The sequence below is a fragment of the Xiphophorus maculatus genome, chromosome 22 (genome assembly GCF_002775205.1).
Source record: "Xiphophorus maculatus strain JP 163 A chromosome 22, X_maculatus-5.0-male, whole genome shotgun sequence".
NCBI classification, from domain to species: domain Eukaryota; kingdom Metazoa; phylum Chordata; class Actinopteri; order Cyprinodontiformes; family Poeciliidae; genus Xiphophorus; species Xiphophorus maculatus.
This window is the reverse complement of record NC_036464.1, coordinates 12871048-12898686: the sequence shown is the minus strand read 5'-3', so window position 1 is coordinate 12898686 and position 27639 is coordinate 12871048. Positions and strand designations below refer to the sequence as shown.

The 27639-nt window shown below is 38.2% G+C and overlaps 2 protein-coding genes across 3 annotated transcripts in view; both read left to right on the top strand.

Moving 5' to 3' along the window:
- Positions 1 to 12979: 12979 nt before the first annotated feature.
- Positions 12980 to 20327, top strand: tmem72 (transmembrane protein 72). Its single transcript, XM_005813428.2, has 5 exons — positions 12980 to 13303; positions 16935 to 17001; positions 17494 to 17565; positions 18933 to 19072; positions 19885 to 20327. The coding sequence occupies exons 1-5, from the start codon at positions 13228 to 13230 to the stop codon at positions 20301 to 20303; spliced, it is 774 nt and encodes a 257-aa protein (XP_005813485.1). The 5' UTR covers positions 12980 to 13227; the 3' UTR covers positions 20304 to 20327.
- A 1758-nt stretch (positions 20328 to 22085) lies between these two features.
- The window catches only part of rassf4 (Ras association domain family member 4), a 29987-nt gene continuing 24433 nt past the window's right edge, over positions 22086 to 27639 (top strand). The window contains exon 1 of one of the 2 annotated variants that reach the window (XM_023327300.1): positions 22086 to 22177. The gene's annotated coding sequence lies outside the window, so the exon portion shown is untranslated. Of the gene's footprint in view, positions 22178 to 23064; positions 23173 to 27639 lie in introns of those variants that run through there. The other variant, XM_023327299.1, reaches the window with a different exon arrangement.

Below are 27639 nucleotides of genomic sequence, written 5' to 3'. Positions count from 1 at the left end.
TATTTTCACTCGCTATGGAGTTAATTTTTTTTTTTTTTTTTTTTTTTTTTTTGTACCAGCAGATGGCAGCGAGACGACAAATAAACCGCAAAAACGGTATCGTGATGATAACTCTTTAGATTGTCATACCTGAATTTAAGTTGCTCGGATATACGAATCCTGCTTGAACGCGGAGAAAACTTACTTTTATTCGTTGACCCGCTCCCGGTCTCTTGAACAAACAGCTCTGAACGGCCTCTAACGATAACTTCATAACGCTGAACGTGAGCTCTTACAACAACGGCTGATGCAGCTTGAGAGTACAGGAATCAAGGTAAATGTGAATCGGACGGTTTCCTGAGCTCTTAAAGCGCAGTTATGTTAATCCATTGACGACATGCTATACGATAGGAATTTGATTGATTGATTTGGCTGGCTAGTTGAAAAGTGCCGTGCGACTACTTGACTTGGACCCAGGCGATGATGAGGGGGTTTGGTTCCTTTATAAAAAGCCGTGGCTTCAGGGCGGCTTGTAAGTGCTGATGGCCGTGTTAACGAATCCGTAAGGGAAACCGGAGGGTGCTTTATGATGATTAGTTCAGAAGCGAGATGGAACGAACGCATCTGAGCCTGGAACCTGAGTGAGCTAGAGAACGAGCTGAGTGAACCAGGAAGTGGCAGGATAATCTGAGAAAAAATGGTATGCAGATTTCAGATGAGAGATGAAGCGTAAAAGCACTGGACGGGACATGAGCTTGAAATATGAAAAAATGGGACAGCTTGCTTATTAGCGGAGAACCGCCCTGGCTCAGGATAAAATTTAACGGGTAGGGCGAAATGAATCTACGAGGCTGAACATGTACCACAACATCGGTAGCCTGCAGGCTACTTGTCAACGAGCTTAAGGTATTACTGGAGTCAACTCTTAGCCATCTGTATTACTAGAGTCGACTTTCAGCTATCTGTATTACTAGAGTCACCTTTTAGCTAACTGTATTACTAGAGTCGACTTTCAGCTATCTGTATTACTAGAGTCACCTTTTAGCTAACTGAATTACTAGAGTCACTTTTTAGCTAACTGAATTACTAGAGTCACTTTTTTAGCTAACTGAATTACTAGAGTCACTTTTTTAGCTAACTGAATTACTAGAGTCACTTTTTTAGCTAACTGAATTACTAGTCACGTTTTGGCCATCTGTAGTGCTAGAGTCGCCTTTTAGCTAACTAAAGTGCTAGAGTCGCCTTTTAGCTAACTAAAGTGCTAGAGTCGCCTTTTAGCTAACTAAAGTGCTAGAGTCGCCTTTTAGCTAACTAAAGTGCTAGAGTCGCCTTTTAGCTAACTAAAGTGCTAGAGTCGCCTTTTAGCTAACTAAAGTGCTAGAGTCGCCTTTTAGCTAACTAAAGTGCTAGAGTCGCCTTTTAGCTAACTGTATTTATGAGAGTGAACTTTTAGCTATGATTGCCTGTATCAAAACGGCCCTATTCGCCTCAGTCGGTTGGTTTGGGGAAACATTTGCACGGTTCTTTGCGTTTGCTGATTGTTGCCGAGGTTCTAACGCGCCTGCGCTCTCCTTCGCTGCCCTCGGGGTAACCCAGCGCGAGCGTCTCAGCACTCATGATGCGTTTAAAGGCGGCTTGGAGAAAAAGTCCACGACATGAAAACATCAGATAAGCAGTTTTAACTGCGAAAAGAGCGAGAACACATGCATGGGAAGTACGGAAGCCCCCAATGTAACTAATTGATGTAAGAATGATGAAGTTTGGAACGCAGCCTGAAAGGCGCATGCGAGTAGGGCCTGCGAGTTCAGGAAGGGGATGAACTAATAAAGTTCCTACGTTTTGTCGCGTTGTAAAGAGTGAAAGAGGCACGTGAAGGCTACGTCTTACCCCCGAAGCCCGAGGCGGGCGTGGCGTGGGAAGTCCGATGGGAGGTGCTGACGGGCGGGCTGACAGCGGCCATGCGGATTTGAGCCAAAGCGGGGAACCAGTGGGAAGGCGGTGCGATGAACGCTGGCGGTGGAAAGGAAGATGGTGGACGATGAGCTGGGAGGAAACGGCAGCGTAGATCGAAGCAGCGAGACGTTGCGGCCCGGCCGGGGCGGAGAAAGGCTGCCAGGGGATGTATGCAACGTAGACGGTGGGATTATGTGTCCACTTGCCAGAGACGGATCGTGAAGCGGGTGGCATAGGAGCGAGGGCCGGTAGATCCCAGATCGGCGAGAGAGCGGCGGGAGAAGCTGTCTGGAATGAATGAGGCCTGGACCGTAAGGAACTCTTCTTCCATCGAGGAGCGTCTGAAGGAAAAGAAGGCGCCGAGCCCGCGGCTAAGCGGCTTTTGTGACTGACATTAGAGGTGGAAGGACGAGCAATGACGACGAAAAGGATCTGGTGAGATAGCTGACTGAGAGCTGAGGCGTGCAGCTGAACAGGTTGAGCTCGGCTGGAGAGCGAAGGACACCATGGATGAAGGTCCTTATCAGCTGGGACTTGGTCGGTGATTGGACGTGACGTGGCTTGGTCCGGCGTTGATAGGTCGACGATTGTGGGCAGGTCGCTTCAATTAACGGGTCCCGGTGGGGATAAAAGAGTCTTCCAGTTTGAATTTGCGCCTAGGCTTCATATGTCCTCCAGAATGCCAAATTCAGATGATTGCACCACCATTTCATTTATTCCAGGTGTGTGGCAGCGGGGTGTCATGTTGGGAGGACAGAGGACAGAGACGGGTTCATGTTGGAGAGTGAACAGTTTATAGACCAAAACCTAAGTAATTTATAGAAACACAAAAGAAACTCAAGACAGAAGAGACCCTAATGATAAAAGCTATAAAATACAAACACAAGTGAGAGATAAGAAACAAACAATTTTGAATCACAACACACAGAAATATTTGCTTCCACCATTTGGCACAATTTAGTCTTTTACCTTGACAGGATTTCCCAAACTATCCCTAAGGTATTTAACTGTTAATATTCAAGTTTCAGTATCTCCAAACTTGTTTTACAACAAAAGCCAGAGCCCTGCATGCACATACTTTCAGTGCACTGGGACTCTGAAGATAGTTTAAAGTTTGCATGTATCCTCTTTCTGAAATATTTTCCTAAATTTATCCTATTTGGCAGTCGTGTTTTGCATGAGAACCATTTACAACTCCCACATGCACAATAAAGTGGGCATTTTTTCCACTGAAACCCCAAATAGACCTTTGATGTTTTATGCAATGTGAGCACAAATGCTCAGGTTTGCTCTGTGGCCCTCGTGGAGACGACTGATGTATACATCAGGATTTCCCACAAGAGTGAACCTATCACATCAACTGTCGTATTATTATAATGTATTGCACTCCAAAGTATAATTTAGTTTTGCTTTCTTTATGAGCTCTTTCTTCTTTGAAAGCCTCTTGATTTCTAAAGAACAGCTTATGACTGTGTGGACCTCTTTTTACACCAGTGCCAGAACCTTGTGAAATTTATTTTTGAGCTGAATCGAGAATAAAAAAAAATATTCAAATGAAAAGCAGATTTGCCTCTACAGTTTGGATATCATTAAACAACTTTATTGTATATTTTTTTCTATTTGTCCTGAAATTCAGCACCTTCTCGGATCTTATCAGCCTGGAGATGAGGGGATGTGCTTTACAAGGTTCGAAGGGAAAATATTCTGGCTCTCATTGAATCTTTTATCCATGTTTTCTAATTCATTTTAGATCCACATCCTTATGTCTAATTTGTATAGTTTAAAGAGCTGAGTGTCACAAAATATCGCCTCAAATCGCATAGGCGATGTGAGGGTGCAGAGAGTCTGAATGAGACATTAAGACCCTGCGTTGGTTGAAAAACCTCTCGGTTAAAATGACAAGTGTTTGATGCTTAAATACTCTGAATCCTTATCACAAATGTTAATCAGACTAAAATGATTCATTATTCTCTGTTCTAACATGAAAACAAAGGGAACTTATCAGATTTCTTTCGTACAAAGGTCAAGCACTGCTTGCTGGTTTGTTTCACTGTGTGAATCTGAATGTGAGCTTTTATGTGTGAGTTTAAGCTTGAACTGGGTTGCCCCCTCATACCACATTCCTGAACCTTGCCTCTGCTACACAACATATGAGGGCACTGCAGCTCTGTAAGTGCTCAAGACGACGGTCAGGTTTAGGAAACATTAGACTCCGCCAGGGTCTCTTGTCACCCTCCTGTCGGCCAAACAGAAGATCCTTTCTTATCTATTCAGCTCATCTGACTTCATTTGTCAGATGAAGTAGAATAAAAGAGTTACATTGTTCCTTTTAATTAGTCCCATATGAAAGATGAAAGTATTTGCATTCAGAATTTGACATAAAATGAACAAGATCACAGTGAAATGAAAAGTTGCTGTCTTGACAAGTCATTATAGGCTTCTCTTATCTCAGAACATGCGAGTCTCTGTGCTGAGGTCTCCTTAAATCATGCAAGGGTGGAATGGGAGTTAAAAAAGAGCCATGGACTTTTTCCTCAATAGTCCAGATAACTGGATGTGTACAAAAAGCTTCTGACAGAGTTGTCATGATTTTCTGTGTGCAATACAATATGAAACATTTCCATGCTTGTATTGAAAAAGCCCTGTGATGTGGCCTGTTTCAAGCTGCTTGCCTGTTTGATCGACATTTTCCCACCAGTTATTTCACTCACAAAAGGACTCCTTTCATCAGGGTTGGCTAATATGAAACAAATTTCTCAACACTGCTTGCCGTCCTCCACATGTTTGTGATTAATACCACTATTATAATAACTGTCAGAGACAGGGTGTTTAAAATGTAACATAGAGCCAACATATTTGATCGTTCCTGTTGTTACACTGTCACTTTTTTGTACTGCAGTTGTTATAAACCTGATTTAACAAGTCAAACAAATAGTTTCTTGTAGGCAAGACGTTTGCATCCATGGATTCTCACTGGGTTCCTCACACTGCCCAGAAGCATGTCTGTCAATTAAATTGACTTCTCTTATTTGTTTGCATGTGTGTGCGTGCATGGTTGTCTGTCTCGGTGTTGTGGTGGACTGTCCAGGATAAACTCTGTCCCTTGTCCAAAAGTCGCTGCAGAAAGGCAGCAGTTCACCTGGATTCTGCAGTGTAAATAGCTGAAGGCACTGCTTGTAAGAATAAATATTACAGATTTGGTCATACTAAGAAATATAATTTTAAAAATGACCAGTTATTTCAAATAATTTTTAAATGTGGCTTTCAAACAATACCCTCTGCTTAATTGTCATAATAATAACTAAGCACCTCTGCAAAAGAGGCTTTGACGGATAATTAGTTTTATATAAGCTTTTTTTTTCAAATGAACTCTGTTTAAATATTCAAAAGCCAAATCAGAGAGCCTACTGGATAAGTAAAACTGTTGTATTTGCTGAAATGTTTTCGTTTGATGTTCCTGGCGCTGAAGGAGCGGCTGTATGACAAAACATGGCAAAAGATTGCAGAGAAAATAAATGTTTGTCCAGCTTGAGATCACAATAACGGAGTTGATAACATAGGAGCAATTGCTACATTTCCAGATAGGAATATTTCTTACAAAATAATCCATCAGTCTTTCTTCAACTGTCAGAATTTTTTTTTACTCATAGTTACCCATATAATGCATGATTATAGTGTACAATGTAGAATGAATCAGGTGTTATTGCAGGTTTTATTAAGGTTTTATAGCAGGTAAGCTAAGAAAACCCTCAACATTATTTAAAAGATTTCTCTTTGATTAAGTAAGGAACTCTCCAAAATAAAGATTAAATCTGCATAATTGAGTCCACCATGCTGGTAAATAAAATACAGTTCATTAAATGAGCAGATTAAATTTGCCTTTTTTTTTTACTGCTGCAAACTTAATCCAATTAATTTATAGCAGTGCTGTTTTGAATTCCTGATTATGTCTGATTAGAAAATTATTTGAATAGTTTATTATTAATTATTATCATTAATTATTATGAATTATTATTTAATCTTTTGAATCTTTAAATTGTGGAAATAAAAACCCCTGAAAAACTTTGACAGAGATCTATTATGTCTGCACTCATGAAAAACAGACAGCTTTATCTGGAAAGCCGTGGGAGATGTGACTTAGAGATTCGTGATTAAACTAGACGTTTTAATAACGTATCCGAGGACAACCATCTGTTGTTAGATCACCACCCAACATTGCTCTCTCTGTCTCTTTCTTTATCTACAGAGAGGGAAGGCTATACCTGTACACAGGGGCGCAGTATAGGGGGGGAAAGTTATGACAATTCTATGGGCCCCTGACCGACAGGGGGGCCCTCCACAATTTATTTATTTATTTTTTGTTCATAGAAATAAAAAAATAAAAAAAATTGAGGCCCTGTCAATTACAAAATTAATCATATTGTGTTTTCAAAGATTGTTTTTAGCAGTAAAAATGTAATATTCCCACTCCCAGACCAAAAATCAGACATCCACATTTGCCCTGATCACCCCCCTGGATCTGCATGAAATGTTCGTTCCTGCTTGGCGCACTTGGCGGTGGCGGTGTTCAGCAGCAGACAGAGAGGAAGACAAGAACGACTGTGGTGGTTACTATGCTGCTAAGAAAAATTATAAAATCAAGAAAAAAATAGAGAGAGGGAGAGAGAGAGAAAGGTAAGAGTGTCAATTTGTAACCCAGTTTTTCTCCGAGAGGTGGACAGACTGTGTGAGAATATCAACCTTTTCACATAATTAGCTTAGCTACAGACTACTGTTTGCCTCCTTTTCACTAGCATTTAATGAATCAAGGCAAAAAAATACCAACATATTCACATATTTAACCTGTCCCTTGTACCTTTTAACACACTCAACAGATAAGTCAGTCAGCAGTAGCTCTAACCCACGTCCCTCCTGACCTGACCTCTCCTAAGTGAAATTAAAGCTGTAGTACGTAACGTTTAAAAAAAGTTTTTTTTACATATTTGTTAAAACTGTCATTATGTTGTGAAAGTTATGGTATGAGAGATAATCTGTGAAAAATCTTTTTTTCTCTGCCTTCTCCCAGTGCTAGAAACAACCAGTCAGTGGCAGGAGAGTTTCAATGTTATCAGTCACAATCTCATGTGGCTGCTCATCCTTCCTCCCCCTCGCTCTGTGCTATGCTGTAGCTAGCGCAGCCTGTTGTGAATGCTCAGTCTAATTAGCATAGCTACCAATGACGGCAGATAAATGGTTTCCTGTAATGATATGTTGTTTTTCCACCATTAGCACATTTAGCAGTTAGTGAATGAGGTTGATTGACAGCACTAAGACCCTCCTACTGGTTCTGATTGGTTGTTTTTGGTCAAAACGGTGCATTACTTTAGCCAGTAATAGCAGTTCAGGGAGGAGGTGGAGGAGATTGATTGTTTTCACAGATTATCTGTCTCATAACAAACTGACACAATGTTGTGCCAGATTTAACAAATATGGAGAAAACATATTTTTGATTAAAATTATATACTGCAGCTTGAATAAAATTCGACTACATAGCATTTTTTGAGAAGTCTGGATTGCTTTGTGTATTTTGCACGTTGCTTTTGACTGTTGCTTGTGGGGAGAGACATTTCAGTAAGCTAAAACTAGTAGAAAAATTTAAGCAACCTACTTGCATACTGTATGCAGACTGTTGGATGTTAAATTCATGAGCAGTAAATATTGTGTTAGTATCAGTATTGAACCCAAGAAAGCAAGTTGCAAGCCTTTAAAATTGTGATGCTTTTTATGGGTCAAATAGACTCAAAAAATTGTAACAGCAGCTGCGGAGGGGGGCCCTATAAAATTTTTTGTCAGGGAGCCCAAGATTCCTGGTGACGCCCCTGCCTGTACAGTTGAAGTGAAAACACTCAGCTGCCTAACCGGTATGGCTCTCAATGCTGTGGTATTTTTACAGCAGCAAATAAAGAAATGAATTATATCAGTCTTCAAGCCTCACAAAGCCTGCAAAGCTCTGAAAAGCTCTGAAAAGCTCTGCAAAGACCGCCGGCAGCGGTCCAAGAAGTTGGACAAGTCCAATAATATGACAAAAGCCTCACTGTGAGACCGCTCAGTAACGACAAAAAACTGCCACAAATAATGCAAACAGTCTGCAGGTACAAATACACAAAGTAGGATCAGGTTAGTTAACACTAAAAATACACTCAACATGAAAAATGGCCATTTTGTTTTTCTATGGAGGTGTTCTATGTTTATTTTATTGTTCCCTTTCCACACCTTAATGATGCAAACCATTTGTATTTTGTTTTAGTGTGAAAGACTTTGACCCAATCAATCACTTGTGTAGTTTTCTGCAGACATCTTGTAAACTGTGAGGAGCTGAACCAGTGCATTTTAACGCATGATAATGATTAACATAATTTGAGATTACGGTAAAATACTGAGCAGAATGACATGACATATCTTTTCTGTCTTCGCAAAATCTTTGTGCATGATTTGTTTCTGTTTCACAACCTCTGATTTCCTGCTCCTCCCATGTCTGCTCTTCATCTCTCTGCAGTTGCCCTTTGTTGCTCTTATTAGAAGCATCTGAAAAAGGGGGAAAGAAAACATTCCTTCCTGTAAATGTCTGTATTTGTTGCTGATCAGTAAGCATCAGTTTCTGTGCTGAATTGTAGCAGTACTTCTCAACCACTAGGTGACTCCCTGCATTGATATTTGTAGAACTGTCGCCTGGTTGCTGCAGAATAATTGGTAACCTGTAAAGCACAGTCAGGCGAAATTTGCTTTTACACCATATGAAAGCTATTGTGCTTTTCTTACTTATTTAAAAGTGTAAACATTTGAGGCACATTTAGTGCAATACATTAATGTAAATATAAAAACTGAAAAAAGTACCTTTTAATATTTTCTGTAAATGGATTTTTTAAACAAACCACAATTTCTTGTGAAGAACTAGTTTCATTCCAAACTAATTACTTAAAATTGAACACAGCTGTATCACACCTGACACACATGATTAGAATACCATTACTTACCATATTTGAAGGAGGTTTACCCTGTCTAAACCTCAGACATTCAGTTTGGTATGCTCTTGATTGTTAAAGTGACAATCCACTAAATCCATGGTGAGATGATAAGAGCTGTCTGAGGCCTTTGAAAAGAGGATTGTACTGGGATTTAACATCACCCATTCCACTGTCTGGAAAGTAGTCTGCAAGTGAAAAACATCAGAAACAACTTCCAATACGTCCAGGGCAGGTTTTCTAAGCAGGACCACCCTGAATACGTCGCAAAAGATGATAAACAAAAAATCCCCTCAAAATGTCAGTACGGGACGTTCAAGAGATTCCTCTTATTGTTGAAATGAAAATGCATGTCAGTACAATCAGACGGCACGTGCACCAGTTTAATGTTTGTTGGGACAGTATGCAAACTGGAAACATTTACTCTCTAAGAAAAAACATTAAGACAAAGACCAGCATTTCTGGAACAATGTTGGTTGGACAAAAGACACTAGAGCTGAATTATGTGGACATTCGAAAGCATTCCAGGAACAGAAGCCCAATACCGACTGCAAAGAACTGAAGAGGAAGTGCCATGATCTGGGAATGTTTGTTGCAAGAACACCTGACCAGCTTACCCAAAAGCCATCATTATTTTTTGCTGTGTATTGGAGAATGCTTTAGTAAAACGAGAGACCATCTGCTAAAAAAAATAGACCTGAAGCAGATAATTTACAATGTGTAAATAAGCTACTGTGATAAAAAGTTATTGAATTTGAGGTTTTTGCCACACATTTACCACAGATGTGCAAAAAGTGTGGAGGGCACTGAAATATGCTGTGATCGTTCTGCTTTTAAAAGAAGACTTGTTTATTGATTTATCAGATCACTGGAGCAGGGTAATAAAGCTGCTTGTGTAATTAAGATTAGAGCTGTTTTTACTGGTTCTGACACATACCAGACACCCACGCCGGGCTGAATGTGACTGAGCAAGGAAAAACAAGAGAGAGGTCTCAGAGACCAAAGCCTGGTTAATCTCATGTCTAGTACCAATAGGCACATTCGGAAAAAAAAGACTGAGACTGCAAAATGGTGATAATAAAAAGTCTTAGGATAATGCATAATGTGGAAGGAACTACAGGGTGACGGGCAGAGGGAAGAAACCAAGAGGATGTAGAGGATCTGGTGGTCAGTGATGTTGTATACAATTCTGCTACACAGAAATGAAAACAAAGGAACATATTTAAGCCGTAGCATTAGACTACAGTCTCATAAAAATTGGTAGTTTCCAAGAGGACTTCCCTCAGGCATACTCTAATAATTGGTCAATAAACACACAAAAAAGGCAACAAATTAGTTTCAGGAAGCAATATATGGAGATGCAAGGGACTAAATCGCACTTAAGGATGATTGAAAAGCAATGTTACTTCTTACAATGTATAAAGAATTGCACACTATGAATATTCCAAGCATAATACTACAGCAACAATCTAGTCTTCAGAGCTGCAGACACTATGGCATGGCTTAGACAGTACACATTCTTGACTCATCTTTGTTTATTATTTTCTAAGCGTACAATACTCGACAGTCAAAACATCCATTTGACTCATTCAAGATGTCCTCAGAACTTCATTGTTTTATGCTATCATTTTCTGCACACCATCTACACAAGAAGAGTTTGTGGTTCAGTCTCCTCTCGTTCAAAGATCAGATATCTTTCAACAGTGAAGCTGAACCATATTTGCTTCACAGATTGATTTTTTTTTGACACCATCTGTTTATCGTAACTTTCAAAAGGATCCACACTTTGTTTCATTCCAACCACAAGCTTCAACGCATTTTATTAGAATTTAATTAGTCATACCTACAAATACCAGCAGATAATTATAAGCTAGAAGGAAGAGAATAGATGGGTTTGAAAATATTTTACAAGAAAAATCTCAAAAGTCTATATATAGAACCCAGTGTATGCCTTTTGAAGTCACTTAGTTAAAAAACGGAGGGAATTGTTTCTTTTTGTTCTGTTTTTGTTAGAATATACATTATTTACCAACATTTTGAAATTCAGATTGGTCTGCAACATGCAGTTCTGAAGCCATCTGAGGTTCTTTCTGTCCTTCACATTGTCTCTAACATCAGCCAAAACTGATACAATGTTGTGCAGAATTGATTCATAAAAACTATAAAAAGGCACATTTGAGTAGTTTTTCCATTCTTCAGTAATGTGTGTAAATGTAAATAGGATACATTAAAGTTTGTGATTATATGTGACTGATGAGAGAGTGCACAGTTCAAGGCACTTTGAGAATGTTTAAGAAAATTTTGAATAAATGTGAAGCTACTGAAACTGATAGAAATAATTTCAAGTAACAAAGGTTTAATCTTGGCTCAGTCTTTTGATGATGTGGCCTTCAAGTACTAACATGGCTGGTTTCTTCCTTTAAAGCAGTGTGTCTCACTTCTAGTCCTCAGGGACGACTGCCTGCATGGTGTCACCATTCTTCCATACACTTGACTTGAACAGGTGGGTAATTAACAGGCTTCTGTAGCACTTGATGGCAGGCAGAGGAGATCTTGCAATCATTTGAATAACATGTTCTGATTCAAATCACGTGTCTAAAATATGCAGGGCAGTAGTCTCTGAGGATCAGAATTGATAAACATTGCTTTTATAGATGCAGGTTCTGAATCAGGAATGTAGATAAAAAGCGTTCATACTATAGCAATTTTACAACATTAAGTTCTGCTCTTTATACCCTTTGTACCCTTTATAACCATAATGAGTTAGACATTTGAAGACATAAACAGTCTATTAAACACATTTAAATGCATATAAGTAAAAATGCTTGTAGAACATTTTTTAAAACACACCACAGATTGCAAGATATTTCAATCAAGACCAGTTAAACATATGTGTAATGCAAAGGCTGCATATTTTGGTGTCATGATCCAGTCTGTGAATCACTTCGGACAATTTTGTTGTCTTTGGTGCAACTGACTGAGCAGCTTTTTAAGCAGCTTGGGTAATGGCCAATCAGATTGTGTTGCTGACTATGTGCTTATTGCGTCACTGCAAAATGGCAGAAATGTCCACCACCAAGTTTACCTTAAAATCTAACTGCAATCGTTTAGCATGGCAAATTTTACAGCAATAAATGTGACTGTGTTTTATCAAGACCATAAGGGAACAAGTGAAAATGAAGGAGTATATATTATTCAGTGTCACTTACAGGATTAGTTTCCTTTTTCATATTTCCTGTCTGCAGTTTTGGCCACACACCTTCTCAGTGGCAACCCACAAATAACCTGATTCCTAAGCTAGAAACAAGCGGAACTGGTACAATAACACAAACGGGTCTTTGTTGAAGATTTAGAGAGATTTATTTAGCTTACTTTGGCCTGTTCCAGGAATCCGTGTGTGTTTGCATTTGTGAACTTTGTGACTTTGTTTTCTTGTTCCAGAAGACTTTTGCTGTGCCTGAACAAGCTCACACCTCCGCCAAGTTTCAGGCCTGCCAGTTATTTGTTCTGACTTTCATGCATGTGTGAATATGTCAGAGGCGGTCCGTTTGTTTCTGTGCTGCTTTGTCCCTCATCCATTAATCTACTCCTAATACACAGTTTCACTGGTGCGTTAAAGTGAATTTTGTTTATGATATCTCCAAAACCGTAGAAGCTGCTTTTATGTATGCTGACGCAAGTTGTAGTTTGCATGCCGTCAGAGCACACTCATGCTGAAACAGAGCTGCAATCAGTGAGCTTGTAGGCACTGATGGATGCCTTTAAGATGGGCAGATAACACTGCTTGGAAATGTTTTAAAATAACCCGAGAAAAAGGGGAATAAAGAAGTTCTGGTCATTTATTTATTTTAGTTTTCAAAGCTTTACTGGAGTTATTGTTAATGCTGTATATGTGCATGTAGGGCAGTTTCATATTAGCTCTTCAGAGGTAATTTTTAACCAGCTTAAATGCAAAATGCGACTGGCTGATCAAATGACCCTGAGCTGAACAGTTTCACCTTGGTGCAAGAGCAGAAAGCCTTTGTAAAACTTGTGCTGCGTGCTTGTGTGAGAGTGATTAGCAGTTACTGGAGCAACAGGAGCAGTGAGCCACAAACTTTATTTAGGTGAGCTTGTCCTCTCCGGGGGGCTTCGCATCACGACACTGATGGATTACACAACTTTCGCTGTTACTGTTCGCCAAACTATCAGTCAACTGTCCATGTAGAATGCATCTTTAGAGACGAGACTCTAAGAGCACAAATAGAGGCTGAATTTGAAAACAAAAAATAAAAAAAAAACCAGTGAAAATAATATGGGAAACTCTGGGAGCGTATGGTGGACTGTGGTGGAGTGCGCTTGCAGGATCCTTGGTGTTTCTACAGCAACAGGTAAGACTTGTGGGCCTTATTGAAAAGTGTTGCAAAAAAGAAATGTCTAAAGAGGGATTCAGTTAAAATTAAAGGGATTTATTTACCAATTCATGGTAACCCTGTGAACTTTTGGGGATCAAGGCAGCAAAAAAAGGCTATTAAAAATTCAGAACATGCAGTACACCAGGGCTTTTGTTTTAACTGCTGCTATGACTGAAAGGATATTCTAAATTGTAAAGTGCTTTACAAAACTATTTATACAAATAGATTTTCTTTCTACTTTTGAAATGTCACAGTCATTATACTTGATGTCTTTTACTAGGATTTTATGTTTTGAACAAAATTAGTGCCTAATTATGAAGAGGAAGGAGAAAAATGGATTTCTTTAAAAACACTGAAAAAACTTCTAAAAACTGTGTGCATTTGGATGTAGGTCACCCATTTAGTAAATAAATGTGTCTAATTTAATCCCAATACAAATCCAGTTTTTCTGTGTAGATCTGAGAGGTTTGCTAGAGAACGTTAGCACTCAAACCACATCAATGAAGACTAAAGAGCACAGAAGACAAAATACAGTTATGAAGAAGTCTAATGCAAAGTTTGGTTATAAAAAAATATTTTGAAAGAGCAATGTTTAAACCATAATCTAAAAAAGGAAACAGTATTACACAACTGTCCACATACTGAAAAATGGTTTTGCCACCTCAGTTAATAGGTCAGAAAAGGACAGCATTATTTGGAGAAGAAGCCAGGAGTTTTGCAGTAAAGTATCTAAAAGGTCTAAGATGAAAGATGGCCATAAGGTATTCTGGTCAGACGAGATGTTTCTGTTTAAATGCAAAACACTATCTATGGAGGAAAACTCGCATAACTCTTCTGAGCGCATCTCATTGTGATGGAAGCACAGCATGTTGTTATGATGCTTTTTTAAGCAATAAAAGGAAATCAAGTGAGGGTAGATTATTGGAAGATGAAGTGGAGTATATGCAGGGCAATCCTGACAGAAAACTTACCTAACTATCATTATCCAAGGTGCTAAGCTCCTCCCAATTAACTCCCTGCTCTGAGAGGTTAACACCTGGCCAGATCTCCGTCTAACAGGTGCTGAGATTCCTAAATCTGCTAAGTATTTACCTGTTCTGGATTTATAAAAAATGTGAATTATCGTAGAAGACTTCTTCAACTTTCTAAAGTTTATAAATCACATTAAATTATTTAATATGTTGACCTTTGTTGTTACAATGTAAGGACAATGTGAAAAGTTCAAGGTGTAAGCATATTTTTACAAGACATTGTATTACAATAACAAATCATATTTCAACAAAGATCAACTGTATTCCTGACCCCAAAGGACACCACTCTGTTGATATATACTGTAGCACACATAAAAGCACACTTGATGGTAAGCTATCATTGTTCCTCCTCCTGTGGTTTCCTCAGACACCCGATTACCCACAGCACAGTAAACCTACATGGAAGAAGCAGCTCTTAGGTTCCTCCTTGAAAAACATGGGACCCCTATTCTTAAATTCAGACAGCTGCAGACAATTAACATTAACTTGGAGACATGTGCCTCACATCATACCAGTGATAAGTCTCATATCCAGCTGGGTTATAGGGCTTAACTGAACAAGCTGTTTTACATTTACGCCCACAACAGGATTGTGTGCATTGTTTTTTTTTTTTATGTGTAAAAACATATGTACTGTATGTATGCTTATGGTGCGTGTGTGCATGTGCCTCTGTCTGAGCAGCTGCCCTGTTCACGCGTCTCCACGTCTGAGTCACCCCTTTGGCCTCTGTGTGTGTTCGCTGCAGACATTAATGCAGGGAGCGCATGTATGTTAATGTCCAGCTGAGCTATATGCAGCGTTAATTCCCCTCTCACTCTCCAAACTACCAGAACATGTTTAAGTCACATTCCCACAGCTTCCCTCCAGCAAAGATTGCATCTCTGGATTTTGGAGAACACCAGCCAAAGAAATTGCTTCCATGTGCTAAACAGCGATCGTTGCGTTGCCAAGCTTATCTCATAGGGAAAATACAGGTTATTATACAAAGAGGGTTTTACAGTCATTTCAAAGATGTTTTAGTCAGTAATCAAATTTGCAGGATATCCATTTAGAGTTGTGAGTGAAGTGGCCTGAAGAAAATTCACAAGTAACATTTTTACAGTATTATAAAAATGCAGCTAAAAAAGGAGATGTCCTGATTTTTAAAGGCAAAAAAGTAACGTATTATTTCCTTAATTCTTTTTTTTTTTTTTATTAGTGTTAGATTTGGAACAAAATCTTAGTTGCCATTGGACATGGTCAATGTTCAGAAACAACCCCTTTGGCAAGTATCACAGCTTGTAAACGCTCCTTTAAACCAGGAAGGAATTTCTCACCTATTCTGTGGGCTTTTATCTGCTTTTTAGAAGGTTTATGCTCCAACTTTAATTCAAGGCTATTTTTGTCTTTCTTACTGATATTTTCAATTGAAATAAGACATGCACTGCATAAATAGATAATTTAAGTAGAGTCAGTTTTACTCTGGATTTGATCAGTTAGGATTACAAGAGAACCCTTATATGCAAAATTTGTAATATTTTTTAAAAATAGTTTGCAAAGTCAGTCTGTAAACAATCTTACAGAAATTTAGGCATTTTCATCTTGTTTTTGAACAAGCTGGTGCTTGGTGTTACATATGTATTTTCTTCTTTTTCTACTTCAAAATTAATTATACTGAAGTTTTGATTGAGAAAACTTTCTAAAGATCTTACATGAGCAACTTATGATTTTTCACCTCTTTGGCAATTCAAGACCTATGTTCTTCATTTATCTTTTCTTCCAAAGTTCATTTTGAAATATGTGATACCAGATAGCATTGCTCTAGCTTATTTGCAAGAATGTAGAAATGGACGGTATTGTTAGCATTACTGAGGAGCCAACATCTCTTGATGTTTACAAATCAAGTTTTTATGAATCGATGTGATTACAAACCACTGAATTGTCCAAGACTTTTTCTAGTCATGATTGCGTACCAGCTGGTTTGAATCTCAGACATCTGGATGTTGTTATGAGAGCACAAATCTAATTTAATGCACAGACTTTTGGCATGATGCAGCATTCCTTTTCTAGAAAATTGGGCAAACTGGCTTTGTGACACTGGACTTGTCATTGACTCATTGTGAAGTCATTTGTTGACACCAATGCTTGAGTCTTTTTCCAAGCATGAGCAAGCTATTATCAAAGTTCTGTGACAATGAGAGAATAAATAGAAACAATTACAAAAAATACTGGTGCTTAATTTAATGGATGATTTTAAGTTGGTTCTGTTTGAGGGGGTTAGAATGAAAAAATAGGCTTTAAAGCAAAGTTTAGGTTAGTTTTTATGTTATGCTAATTATACACAAACTAAAAAGAAAAACATAAGAGCCTCAAGAAAGACTGCGAAAAACACAGAAAAGTATTGTTGGGAAATATAGTGGGAAAAACAGAGAACAAAGTCGGCCTGTGAAAATATTAAACATATTTATCTTAGTTTGAAGTCTTTATCCTAGTCCAGCAGAACCTCCAGCAAATAATGATCTTACTCTGACATCTGGTGGAAGAAATCTGCTAATTACTCCAACACTAAGTAAGTCATTTATTCTTTTATTGTTCAGTGTTGTGCGCGGTGGGAGTAGAGACAGTCCAACAGGGAGAATTCAACAGCCTTGGCATCTACCTGATGTAAGTGCTTACATTTCTAAGCTACTTCATGCTGCATTATTTCTACAAAACTTAATTCTATTCTACTTTTGTACCACTTCTTTGCAACATATGGCATATCAAAGAATAAAAGTGGTTTGTGGGCTTTTAAAAAAGTTACTTTTGGTTATAATCTGTCTTATAATGATAACACTTGTAGGCTTGCAAAAGAGATGGGAAGGAGTCAAAAGGCTAAACAGAGGTGCAGAGTGCAGAAGGGGGAGCTGTCTTCCTCCTCCTCCTAATATTATTCTGTATCAAAGCCAAACTCCCACAAAGCTGGAGGAAAATGTCTCTCCTGGGACAGAGACAGTTTATTTTGTTTTTACACAACACAAGCTGTCTCCACACAAAATATAATTTAAAAGTGTCTGCAAAAATGCAAAACCAAGCTATTTATATGCAGTTTATAGCACATAAGAATTGTTGCATCACTGACATGCTGCTTGTTGACATGCTTCTCCCTTTCGGCAGAACATCCTCTGTCGGCATCATGATGTTTGAGTTGGCATACTTTCTGGATTCCCTACTGTCCATGTGTATTCCGTAAGTACACAACCATCCTAAAAATATTTGTTTGGAACTTTTGAATAAGGAACATACATAACGATGGAGTAACGTCCAGTTAAATTTGGGTTTTAGATAGGTGACAGTACTTAGTTAAGCTCAGTCTTGTAGCAAATTGGAAAACCTTTTGAATTCACTAACTTGTCATCTTGTATTTTTATTTTATTTTTTTTTTCACTTGGTCCCCTTCTGTTTTAAAGCGTTTTAGAAATGAATGTGTGAATGAATGAGTAATATTGGCAGTACCAGCTAATAACAGCATATCTCCCTCCATTTGGAGAACTGAAACACTAAAGAACCATATTCCCTGCTTTATGCCATGTTTGGTTCTAATTTAGTGACATAAAAACCACCAGAAGAGCAAATATGTAGTTCGCACTGGTTAAATTGAATGTGTTTTACATGCAAAGCAGCCATTTTCAATTGAACTCTGGGTTACTTTGAGACCCAACTGCAGGATGTTGGTTTGTTTATTTAAACAACTTGGAACTTTGAAATTGTGAATTTTAAGGGCAAATTGAATGCACCATAAACCACACAGCTGTGAGACAAATTCTATCATCAACAAAACTCTAAGATAAACCTTCTGGCACTTAAAGTGACCACAGTCTTACTATGTGTTTTAATATTGTTCACTTTTGATTGAGAGTTTTTATCATTTTTGTTAAAAAAAAATTATTCTAATGTTTTGAGTTCACATCTAACAGTTATTTTTTATGATCTGTCTTACAAATGATCATTTATCTCCCCCCAACTGAGAATGTGAAAAAAGACCAGTTTGTCATTCTCAGTTTAACCTGGATCGTTGTTGCTGTGGATTTTGACCATCTGCTTGCAAGACAAGGCTGATCAGTGTTGGAATGCATTAGCATCTCCCATGCAGCTGCAAATTACTCATAGCTAACTGGATGTGGCCAATATGGGAACGTTAACAAGAGCAGAAACAACAGTGGAAATTTATACAAATGCCTGCTGATTAAACATAACATTGTGTCAAACTGCTTGTGTCATTTAAGGCTATATTCTTTTAGTTTGAGAAAATTTCCTACTAGGATCCGTCCCAAGAAGAAATAAGAATGTCACACTGATTCTCCAAGTAGGTGCTGTTTACTCTCACTGCATGTAAGATACTGTCTGCTAAACCTCTACACACAATCTCAGCTGAAAGCATCTGGAGCACATGTTCTGGTTTATTACCGAACTTGAATGTCCAGGAGAGGGCAGACTTGTCTTTCTTTACCTGTTCTAATTGTCTCAGATTTTTAAGAAAGAACGCTATATGTAAAACTCATTGTAGACTGTACTTTCCAGCTGCTATTCTCATGATTTCCCCTTTTAATCTGCAGCTGTCCTCCAAACTGGCAAGTGTTTGTCTTGTGGGGGAAGATGGCTCGTGTTGGAGGCTTTCATAAATTCCTCTACTACTCCATCATGTCAGTGGTCTGCTTCTTGCACCCTGTGTTGGTTTGGCACGCAATCATCCCAGGTAAAAAATAGCATGAGCAACATTAACGGCTGTAAATACTTTTGCTCTAAAACCTGATGGCTTTGTATTTAGGTAAGTGTGGAATGCCTGAATCTGATGCAGTAAGAAAAAATTTGCACACTTTTAAAAGCATCATTTATTTTCACTATGAAAATAAAAGTGCCTTGCAAATGTATTTACACTCCTTGAACTTTTTCACAGTTTGTTACAACCACAAGCAACGGTATCTTCTCTTCATAGTTTAGACAACAGACAAATTAAGGTATAAATGTGAAATGAAATTTTTAAAAAAACTTGATTTTTGAGTATTTTTAATTCAAATCTCAATAAGGTGTTGCATTCATTTGCATTTAGCCCAACTGCTGATCTTTTAGGAAATGTTAAATTCCAACAGATCTAAGTACAGGAATTGTTACCTATCATTCTTTGCAAATTGTACAAACTGAGTTAGGTTGAGCCATTGTGTCACATGAATACGGTTCTAAGTAATTTCACCGTGGGTCTGGCTGAATGTTTACTTTTGTTGTCTTGCTGGAATTTGAAACTCCTTCCCAGTCTCAGATGTCTTTCAGCTTCTAACAGGTTTTCTTGAGGATTGCTCTGTATTTTTTCTCCTTCTATCCAAACTTTTGAAAACTTGTCTTTTTGCATTATTATGGAATTCTGAGCTTTATGTTGTACAAAAATACATTAAGGTTTGTGGTTGTAATGTGACAAAATATGGAAAATGTTTAGGGGTGGGAATACTTTTGCAAGGCATCCAGTATTCTGTTGGCAACCCATAAATAAAGGCATGTAATTTTTGACTGCAGGATCAATGCTTTTGGTAACAGCATTTTTCAACTTCATACTAAGCAAGAAAGCAAAGACCAAGTCTCCCAAGAGTCCACCAGAGAGCAATGGTGACCAAAGCCAAACAACTGTAACAGAAAGATCTGGCTCCAACGGCACGTCCTCGTTCTTCCAAGCAGTGATGGGAAGAAAGGGAGGGGAAATGGCCCTCACAGACCCAGATCACTGCTTTGAGCCACAGGACAGAGGAGAGAGCGTCCAGGCCATGCTGGAGCAGGTGCAAACAGTAGCACCTGCGCACACAGAAAGGAGGAAGAGGGGGTGGAAAGAGATGATCTGGTTCAGAGAGAGGGAGGAGCCTGTGGAAAGGGAGATGGAGGAGATGAATGAGTCTGAACCAGACACCACCTCAGACACTGCACCTATGATCACTGACTGAACAAGTGATACTCCTTTTTGCAAACTGCGAAGCACGCATAATGTATTCAGACTTGGTGCAAAAGTGGAAAATAGCCAAACGAGCATGGTGTTGTTCATTCCTTTTGCTCTGGTTATATGGCTAAGATACTGATTGTTGCCATTTGCAGTAAATGTACAAATTTGTTTATTTTTGCCTTTCAAAAATGTCCAAAATATCACTGCAAAAGCAATAAAAAAAAAATAACAAAACCATTTGTTTCTGAACGAGCATGTGGTAGCTTTTAGTCTGATTGCCTGTTTTTGCTAAGCCAGCATTGATTGAAGAGCAGATGTTAAGGTGGACGAATGCAGTTACTGAAGCATGCATTATTCATAAGCTCATAAATTAGATCAGCTGATTTCTTCATTCAGAGGAAAAAGGAAATATGCAGAAGTGTGTAAAAGAAAGAGCAGACGTGTGTGGACGCATGTGTTAGTCACATTCAAGCCTCCTCATTGTGTGTATGTCATGTGTGAGCGGTGACCATGGAGACGGAGCTCTGGGAGGGGAGCCCATGTTATTATGGTGATTAGAGAAATGTAAGATAGCCTGCACAACCACTATCACAGGCCTGTGTCTCACCGCAATATGGATTAATAGTAGCTCATGCTACTGTGGCTGCTATTGTGGTCTAGGGATCATAACATAGCTTCATAAATCATGAAATTAGCATATTTGTGTGGGCCTGGGTGATAAGAAAAAGATTTGTTTTCTTCTGGTTTTTATCAGGGTATGAAAGATGCACGATCCCCTTTTGTTCAGGTTGTAAATCAATAGTGCTATTTTGCCAAAGAATGCACCCCAAACCTCTTGGTCCTTTGTTCACTCAGCTGCAGGTGTGAAACATGTATGGCTGAAAACAGCAATCTCTCAGCAGAGGGAATCAATAAGAACAGAGCATCTCATTCATCATAAAAAAAAAGCTCTTCACAGATATATCTGGTGTCAAACACGTGAAAACACAGAAATATCCCAAAGCTTAAACAAGTGAAACAAATCACATCCCCTGCAGCTACTTCTCTCCGTTGCTTTGTTTGATTGCTTTGTGTCTTAACATGTGAATCGAGTCAGGCGAGATTAGATGGAAAAATACAGAGTCTTTGTGTAGAGCATGCTGAATTCACTCAGTGGCCCACATCCTGAGTTGTGTTATTTCCCTCACAAAGATTTCTGGTAAATTAGCAGCAGAGTGACCCCATAATAATCAGGCTGCATATTTTCATAAGCATTCCACCATCTTTTCCCCTTTTTTTCCTTTTTTACAGAGAGTTGTTCTCTAAGAGGGAAGTTGGTCAGCTGTTGGAACAGCTCACTTCCTTTGTGCATGGTAAATCATAGCTCCCATTCAGACGCAGGGTTAGAGAGACTTCCTTCAGCTCTTGTTTCCACTCTGACATAGTTCCTGAGATGGCAGATCCAGACTCAAAAACAGGATGGGTGAAATAAATCTTCCCAGGCTGCAGGAACGTCAGCTCTGCTGAGTAGAGAGAGAATAATATGCACTAGCTCAAGTTGTGTGGAGGTTTTGTTTGTTTACTTATCAGTTCAATATGAGGATTTTTATAAATTATAAGAAAAACCTGTGCACTGGGACAAGTGGAAAGCGTATACCCATAGAATATTCTATCTATAGAGTGTCATTGAGAAGTTAATTTATGTAAGTAATTCAATTTGAAAACTGAAACTCATATAGTACATTCATTACCTAAAGAGGAATGCACTTAACGGTGTTAATTCTATTGTTTTGTTGTTGTTTTTTCAGTTTTTTTACTAGTCTATTCATCAACAGCTTGTGAGGAAGCAGGGCAGAGAGAGAAGAAGAGAACATGCAGCTGGGACAGCCTGTTGAGACTGTAAGTTCTGCATATGGTGCACATGTTCCTCCACTGAGCCACCTGGTGCCCCTTATTTCTATTTATTTTAATGATCTTTGCTCACTGCAAAGCTCTTAAAATGATCAGTGATTGTGGAAACTTCACACTGAATCTTTAGCAACTTGGATTCTGAGCATCCTTCCTCAGGACCTTCAGACTCTGGAATCTTTATTATTATTTTTTTATATATATATATAAAAATAAAATAATAACTTTCTCATTAAAAAATGGATTCTGGACCTCTAAGCATAAGTTCTGTCATTTTTACTTCATAGACCATTGAAACACTTATGGTATTTTTCTCTGATTTATTGTCAGAAAATGTGACATACTATACATCTGTATGTGATGGTTCTTGATGTTCTGAGCAATCCACGTCACATGAAACTCCAAAAAAAACTCTTGTTTCTTCCACTTAACTTTCCCATAATATGCTCTGATACATCACTTTGTATAGAGACCGCTTCTTTACCGACTTATCTTGAGGAGGGTGTCACTGGCTAGACACCTTTTAAGTGAACAGTCTTCTCCTTAATTGTATGAACATAACATTTCTGCATCAAACCTTTTTGATCATGTGTATTTTTTCTAATTTGTATTTATTTTAAATTGTATTTTAATTTTTCTAGAAGTCTAAACTCTGTTATTCCAGGTTGTGTTTAATGAATCTAGATAATATTTCACTTTTTGAAATGAATAAAGTTCTCAGTGATTAGGTATTTTACTGAGACAACGATCAGATACTGAAGCTTTATCGCTGCATGGTTTTGAGAGTACCGTAAATACGGTCCCGCCCACACTGAACGGCGATTGGCTGAGGAGAGGCGACGCCTGCTTCTATTGGCTTTGTCCCTTGTTCGTTTTGTGTCCCTTGTCAGAATACCGCTTGAGCAAAAAGGCATAACACTAGAAAAGATAAGGAGAAAACATCGCTGGTAGTCTCACGGAAGAGGACGGGGTCGCACTCTGTTATGGTAGGAGACAATATCATTAATTTTACTGCAGGAGGGGCTTGTACAGCAAGATGAAGAGGCGGGGAAGTTTACTGTGGTTATAAAAAAATAATTTTACTTCGGAAGTTGGATTGCGGTAAATTTCCACTTTTTGTGCTAAAATTATTAATACAGAAGGGAGTGGCTTTAATGTAACTTTAGTGAGCTCCTGCTCGCTTTGCTCTCATGTTAAATGTGCAGCGATAGCCGCAAGACTAGAAATGACCACATCAATTAATCTGAAGGTGCATCTCCTCACCCACATTTGTTCTGATGTGGGTTTTTATGCTCAAATCGTTATTTTTGCACAATCTTTGGATGCGATCTGGAGCTTTTTATATTGACGTTTCTTGTCTTGGGGCGCCGCTGTCCGCTGTAGGTGCGATAATTAGATGCGGATTTCGGGATGATCAAACCAATCACAGGCTGCAATGAGGGTTCTTTGTCCACCGGGAGAGCACACACACTGGGACAGAGACGGCTCAAAGAGAAGAGCTGAGCATCACTTTAATACAGAAAGAACAATATATTGCATTGGCCACAGTACTAATTCACACTGTTACGTTTCAGTCTTAAGCTTTGATGCATTTCATCGAGATTGAATTTGATGGAGTAACACAACAGATAACTGTGATGTGTTAAAACATACTTTTTTAGAAAACCAAATTAGAAGTTACTATGTGTTTGTATCCATCCCCCTTTTCTTTGATACCCCAAAATTTAACCCATACTCCCAAACACTTAGACTGAAAGTAGAGCATCTGAGCAACTTTGAAGCTGTACCCTACCACAAAGTCTCAATTTTGTGGACTTTAACTGGACCATCCTGACACATGCGCAAGATTTGATCAAAGTCCATAAAACAGTGATATAAGTACCACAAGTTGACTGTAGTGCCCATAGGAAATACTGACATCAACCATTAACTTTAATTTTTAACAAGTTGGAAAACTGATGAGTTGTTCAAGTAAAATGTATTTTTGAGTCAAATTGAAACTAAGAAAAAGAGAAGTACACATGAGAACATTTAGAGAACTTACACTAAATGAACAGTAAATAACTAAGTACAATGGGATGTGGCTGCTTATTTAGTTAACAGTTAAAAGAGCATCTATCTATGATATCACAGATGAAAATCAAACAATGGATAATATTCACATGGAGAAAATATAGAGAAAAAATAAACAGAAAGTACTTCAGGCTGTAATAAAACCACAGAATGTAAAACCTTTCAGCTACAAAATACACCAAAAATGGTGCAAAGGACTATAAGAAATAGATTTGCAAGATTTTGTTAGAAATACACATAATTAAATAAATAAACTTAATAAAAAATGTTGACATATGCACAATACTTATTTAGACTTTGGGTTAAAATGAATTTTATCAAACATGTCCTCCGGTCACTTCATGAAGTTCATTAAGTTTGTCCCTACCATTCAGAACCAAGACATGGATGAAAAGGATAAAACCTACTCAATAAAATATCTGTAATAATGTAAAACTAGTCTTGTAATTATGAAAGGGGAAAAGTCTTTATAGGAAAGACAAACTGTGATGCCATTTTCTGTGTGCTGCTTCACAATTCAAATCAAATTGTATTCCTGAATCAATGATTGTCCCAAAACACTCATTAGATTGGACACATTATACAGTTTGACAATTAATTTCAAACAGTCAATTTCAAGCATCAGGTGTACTGGACTTTTTCTTTAAATCCACAATCACTTCTGAAGTTGAACCCAACCCAAACCCAACATGAGTGTCTGATGTTCTCAATTCCCTAGTGCAATATGCTAGCTGTTGTCCTCACAGACAAGCTAACTATAATTTGCAATAGGCCATAAAAACTGTGTATCCTCTCATTACATTTTATATTTTTAAACACTGCAGGTACCTGTGGAAATTACACATTACAGTGAGTGTGAAAGATTTGATGACATATCTATCAGAAATGTTTATTAGTGCAATGATCAATATGCTTTTAACATGGGGCAGCCATATGTTGTACCTGTGCTTTTTTCTTCTGCACTGTCTCTGGAAAATAACACAACTAAGAAACCTCAGTTATTTACTGAGGTATTTTTATTATGAAAAGTTTAAGAACCACTGATATGTGTTTAGGTTTGTTATACTCCTGCGAGGTAAACCTCCTCTCAAAAGTTTTCCTTGCCCTGTATTTATTTCCTTCCCTCTTCCTATCAGTGGTGCTTGTTTCTATAGGTTAAGGGTGATGTGCAGTGTTAGTTTGTCCTCTAATGTTCTGTAGCAATAGTGTAAGACCTCCACAAAGCAGCTTTACACTGAGAGATGGATGAAACATTTGGAATTTGCCTACTAATATTCAAGGGCAGTTAGTTTATCTAAGATTAAAATACACATTTTAATAGTTTTGGACACCATTTAATAGTTTGTTGACTCCTGCAGGAGTGCCAGAAAAAAAGGCAACCATATTGCAATAAAAGCTACCTAATAAAGGCAAAAATATGCATAGTTTTTCTTATGTTAAAGCACTGCCTTGTGTGGCCTACCTTAAAAACCTATAGATTAACGTTAGACTTGAAGCAAAATGTTTAGCTGCAAGTCGTATGAATACTTTTGTAAAGCACTATACATCAAGCTTAGTCCATCTTCTGTGCAGACACGTGTGAAGGTTAAATTATTTATCATAATGGTGACAGACTAGAATCCTTTAAGTTATGGAAAATTGATGCACCTCTTAGTGTGTATAAATATGTATTAGAAACAGTCTGGACATCCTTTTATGGATATCCTCTCTCAGTTCTCTGGCTGGTTGACAGTGGAAAGGAACAGAGGTCATCAGATGTGCTGATGTGGCCTCTGTTTGGGATTTTTACATAAAATGGCCATGGTGTGTTTTGTTTTAGTATAAAGTAAAACACCAGTGTGAAAGGAAAGAATGTCTCATTTTTTCATACTCTCTATGTTTTAGACGAGTTACCATCAGACTTTTTACACATCACTTCTCAAACCCAGACAGTATTATCTGTTTCCTGATTTTTGTGGCAGCTGCTACTGCTAATGTAAGCAATTTTTTCTTCAGTTTTTTTTTTTTGTTTTTGTTTTTTTCTTCCCCTTAACCAATCTGTGCTCTGGCTCATGCATTTGCCTCTAGAATAAACTCTGTCATTTATTTTGAAGGAGTTTTTAATGGCCCACAATGGAACATGTGAAAATATTCAATATTAGCACTTTTATTAAAAAATAACTTGACACCATTAAATTAACAGTACTTCCTCTTACTTTTACTGTATTTCGATACCACACAGAAATTAAATGAATCCCTGTTAGGAAAGGTCTGTGAAGTTATTAGTCACAGAGGGTTAAGTAAGTCATATTCTTCCATCCAACTGGCTTTGCCTTTTAAATCTTGAGATCAGATTATATGAAGCGCTGCCTAGTGGATCCATCCATCCATCCATTTTCTTACACTCTTGTCCCTAGTGGGGTCTGGAGGTGCTGGTGCCTATCTCACGTTCTGGGCGAAAGGTGGGGTACACCCTGGACAGGTTGCCAGTCTGTCGCAGGCCTAGTGGATCATCTGTGACAAAAGGGTGCACTTCTTGCTGTAAACACTAGGTGACACCATTGGATCATCAGCATCACAGTGTAAAATCTATCAGAAGTTTTTAACTCCTTAACTACACATGCTTATATGTGAGTCAGTGGTTTGAGATTTCTTATCCTGTCAATATTTAATAATGTTTCTTTCTGCTATGTGCAAATCCTTGTCAACAGAGTTAATATTAACTGATGGTCTATAAAAGATTTACCATTAACCATGAGTTACACTCATGTATTAGGACACATCAGTGAAACTTTCAGAAAATGTCTTACTGTTACATAACATACTAATAGCAATGTCTACAGCTACATTTCTAAACTTTTTAATGTTTCATTAAGAGCAGTTGATCATTTTCATAATCTGAAAATGAAAAGATCATTTCACCAACCTTGGTCAGGTGCCTCTCATAGATCAAATAATAAAATTTTAAAAAGTTCACTCACTCTCTCACAGTGAGGTTCACGAAGGTCTTTAGGCAGCAGGTACAGTGTTTCTAATGACAGCAACAAGTTATGCGCTCAACTGTAGTTTCCTCTATGCACACTTGCTGCAATTAGAAACAATGAAGAAAGTGTGTGTTGAAACTTGTTTAAACTTTGTTGCACAATACTAAAACAAATTAGTAAAAGACTTGAAGAACATTTCCTGATCAGATGCAGACAATGCTGAACTCTTTTAGTGCTATTGCAACAACCATTTTTGGAGGAAGAATGGTTACACGCATCACTTCATCAAAACACTAAGCCAAAGTGAAGTGGGAACATTGTTGTGTGAACTGTCATATTATGCAGCATACTGACTGATTTATGAAGAAATGTATTAGGACACTCTTGATTGCGCTGTACAATCTTAGGAAAACATGT